This window comes from Pyxicephalus adspersus, chromosome 8, assembly GCF_032062135.1.
Source record: "Pyxicephalus adspersus chromosome 8, UCB_Pads_2.0, whole genome shotgun sequence".
NCBI classification, from domain to species: Eukaryota; Metazoa; Chordata; class Amphibia; order Anura; family Pyxicephalidae; genus Pyxicephalus; species Pyxicephalus adspersus.
This window is the reverse complement of record NC_092865.1, coordinates 53260680-53264767: the sequence shown is the minus strand read 5'-3', so window position 1 is coordinate 53264767 and position 4088 is coordinate 53260680. Positions and strand designations below refer to the sequence as shown.

Here is a 4088-nt window from a genome sequence, read left to right as displayed (position 1 = left end):
CCATCATCAGTGGATCCGCCAGGACGGTTGTTCAGACGAAGGACGACGAACATTGTACACACACAAGATTCTCGTCCGATAACAGCCCTGAGCAGATTATCAGACGTGAACCATTGCACGTGTGTACCTAGCCTAACATCTTTCAACTGGAGAACATTAGGTTTAGGTTACAATGTCTTTATAGAGCCAGAAAATCTGTCATGATCAACAACACAGCTCTGTTTTTAAATATTGGTCATCATTATCTGAACTTAAACAATGTGTGATCCTTTTTTGGTGAATTTTCACTTTTGTGCCTTGTCGCAGTTGCTGTGTGATTCAGTTCAAAGAGCCTTGTTGGAAGAGGAGGAGCGTTCAAAGACTTTATCTCAGAAAGTGCGTTTCTTAGAGAAAGCCAATGCCCACCTTCGAGAGAAAGTGAAGAACCTAAAGAGAGCCCTACGTCAGGCCACGGTGGACAGTAAAAAGGAAGTCCTCTCTAAACATCTCATGGACAAAGAAAAAGCCATCAGTGAAGAGGACCCAAAACCAGCCAGCCACAAGAAGATCATAGCCAAGGCAACCAAGAAAGCAACAGGCAACAAGATGGATTAGTCTAGTCTTCTGGAGCAACAACACACTAAAAGGTACCAGATATTGAGGATTTAATAGATCGAATATGAAAAACCTTCATGCTTTTGGTACTGCAAGATCATTCTATAAAGACAGTTATCATCAGTATTAATATATGTTACATTCTCTTTTTTTACTCTGAAATAGAAAACTACAACAATATTAGTTTTACTTTCCGTTCTTCCATAACCACGCTCAGTATTTTCATCCAAGAAAATGTGCTCAGGCTGCCCGGTAATGCCAAAGACTTTCCATGGCAAAAGATGAAATCAACCATTTAACGTGAATTGTTAACCCATGTAAAATATTTCTATAATTCTATGTGCGGGTAAATGTGTGAATGTTCTAGAGATGTATTGAACCTAAATATATATCAAAATGAAGTTCCTATAGAGGTAAAGGATGTTTTCTGGTACTCACTTTAGTTTTCTTTTTTTCAGCTGGTGGGATAAACGTGTAGCAATATATAGAGCATGGCCATCTATATGGCTGCAGAAAACTTCCAGAAGAACCATGATTGGGTAACCATTGGGATGGTGTTGGTGGAAGTCACCACCAACTTGGTTCCCAAAGACACTTTAGTCATAATATGTTTTTCTCATACCTATGGGAGGAATTAGCAGGAAAAACAACCTATTCTGGGATGATGGGCAACCCTTAAGCTGCGTACACACTTCCAATTTTTGTCGTTGGAAAGGATCTTTCACGATCCTTTCCAACGACAAGGGGCTGCACGATGCATGAACGATGCTGTACATACAGCACCGTTCATGCTCTATGGAGAGGGGAGGGGGAGAGCGACGGAGCGGCACCCTGCTGCGCGCTCTCCCCTTCCCTTTCATTACGATCGGCTGTCGTCCATCGTCCGTGGATCCGGCAGGTCGGTCGTCCGGACGATGGACGACACCGACTGTACACACGGCAGATTTTCGCCCGATAATTGGCCGATGCCGATTATCGGGCGATAAAAATCTGACGTGTGTACGTAGCTTTAGTCTCAGCAGACTGGTAGCTAATATGTTTATCTTGAAGGAGCACCTAGTCTAAACGACTTGAATGAAACACAACGTCCTGACCAGCTAGCCCATAGAGCAGTATCTCAATATTTTAGTGAGAAAAGGAGAAACAGTCAGAAATGGGCACTTGTGATATTCTAAAATTAGTGGTGGATGTATCCATCAGTGGGCCCCTGTGCAGAACTGACTTGGGGCCCCCGCTAAACTCACCTAAGACTGAGAAGGGTCCAGGGCCCTTGTACAACAGCACACTTTCCATTTCCCTATGTCCACCCCACCTAAATCATAATTCATGCACGCTAAGAGGTGCAGGTTTACTACTAATGGACAACTGTGTGTGTTGTTATTTACTTATATTCTATCCCTGTCAGAGATGTAATTTCAGCTTGGATGGTTCCTATCTCCTATATTGGATGGCCCACAATTTTAGGGCCACTATAGAGGATACGATTCTCAATTAGGAAAGTATTTAATTGCCTTCTAAGTAATCCAGTAGTAACTTCTGGTGGGGAGGAGGGGTGGGGGTCCTCACATGATGCAGTCTGACCATATACAAGTATATTACCCAATCTCCTTTAGTAATTGGATTACGCTCATACAACAATATAGGAGTTCAGATTATTATAAATGCCCATTTGTAACTGGTTCTCTAATCCTGCTTTAGTTTCATATATAAGTTATTATAATACACCATCAGGCTGCATGACAATCATGCAGAATCATCAGAATCTTGCACTCGGGTAGGAGGCAGTGCCAGGAATTCTTGTGCTGGTATTCACACCGCAGGAACGGGTAAGAATCTGCAATGAATTTTAGTAAAATTCCTGCAGAGCATACAGCCAACTTTTAGAGGATTGTTTTCTTCTAAAAAAGTTTTGATTTTATTTTCAGATGTCTTTGACATCTTTTAGCTGGCGTCTTATTGTTTAAAGTCTGCCTTGCATATGTAGTATATTTTTCTAAAGCCTTTGAAAAATGAATCCATATTCCAGATCTTTTATATTAGCTTCCTATTATACTCAGTTACATATATGCTGCATTTTTATTTTCTTCCATACAATTTTCTGCTCACTTTATTATAGTTTTATGATTGCAGTTTTGATTGGTCTCTGAATTCGCCTTACCTGTATCAGCCAGCCATGCACCGTGCAATATTCAGCAGTTCTGTGGAGCACAGAAATGCAACCTGTAACATTATTGTTTTATCCTAAACCCTACCCACCTTAGAAGTAGAGATCAATGTACAAAATATATGTAAATAAAATGCACCAAGTATATATGAATATTTCCTTTTCTAGACTGGAAAGCCAGAGGTTTAACTTTAATTTGGCCCAGATGTGATTTTATGTCTTTGAGGTCCAGGTGCAGAACTGCAGGCTGTGGCATAATCCTCAAAAATTGTATTGTATTGAGTATCTGTAGCAGGGAATCTCATCAACAATATAAATGCGCATTGCCGGTGTCTTGGGTGCAGCTGTGGACTTTGCATGGTAGTCTGTATGCAATATTTTATTGTCACTCACATTGCTTTGCTACATCTGTACAACTCTTCATCATTGTTATTGTTACATCATTTGTTTTTATAACTGTGCCATACAAATATCTATGTTATTGTAGACAGAAATAAAATGTCACCTAAGAAAAAGGGACACATTTATATATTATTGATGTTTATTTTGGAAACTCTCATTCTTATTTGGCCTTTGTCTTTTCTTCAGCATCTTCTTGTTTTTTTTCTTTTCTTCTCTCCCGTGTACAATCTTCTCCCCTTTTAAACTCTCCTTTTACGTTTTCCAATGCCTCCCCTTTCTCCTTTCCTCTTCTATACCTCTCCTCTATTTCCCTTTTCCAATGTCTCCTATTGCCCTTTCCTTTATTCTTTTTTTCTTTCCTTCTTCACATTCCTTTCAATAATTGTATTATTTACAATTTAGTCAATACATTTGAACAATTTATGCACAGAACACAATATTCAGTAATCTTACATAAAAGGGAGATAAGAGAAAAAAAAAACTGGAAACAAATATAACAAGGTTACCGTTCTATGAGGTTACAGTACAGAGAGCACATCATCAAAAGCTTCCCATCCAGGCCATATGATAAGTATCTCAGCCTGCTGATTGAACAGTGAAAGAACAACGGCATGCTGTTCACTCATTGATTGGTTCCCAGTACTGTCCCCTAGATAGTCCTACCTATTTCCTCATAAATAAGTAGTTAAGCCTTAATGTCTCTTGCTTCAATAATCACTGACCTGATCTTAAGTATGAGAAACAGGAAAACTGACTTAATTTGCTTGTTCAACATCATTGATAAGGATAAGCTTGACAGCCAAGTAGGAAGTCAGTTTTAGCCCCCCGTAACTTATCTTTCTACTTGTGGCCCCTGCCAGTAGATCTTTTATTTTTCCATTTTGAATTGTTAGGATGACACACCCCAGTGTTTGCACCCTGATCACAA

At 39.6% G+C, this 4088-nt stretch overlaps 1 protein-coding gene across 2 annotated transcripts in view; it reads left to right on the top strand.

The window, feature by feature from the left end:
• Positions 1-3292, top strand: part of LOC140337123 (coiled-coil domain-containing protein 3-like) — an 18298-nt gene extending 15006 nt beyond the window's left edge. The window contains exons 3-4 of one of the 2 annotated variants that reach the window (XM_072420679.1): positions 307-626; positions 760-3292. In XM_072420679.1, coding sequence (XP_072276780.1) covers positions 307-594 — 288 coding nt within the window. In that variant the 3' untranslated portion in view covers positions 595-626; positions 760-3292. Of the gene's footprint in view, positions 1-306 lie in introns of both variants that reach the window. The other variant, XM_072420678.1, reaches the window with a different exon arrangement.
• Positions 3293-4088: the final 796 nt, after the last annotated feature.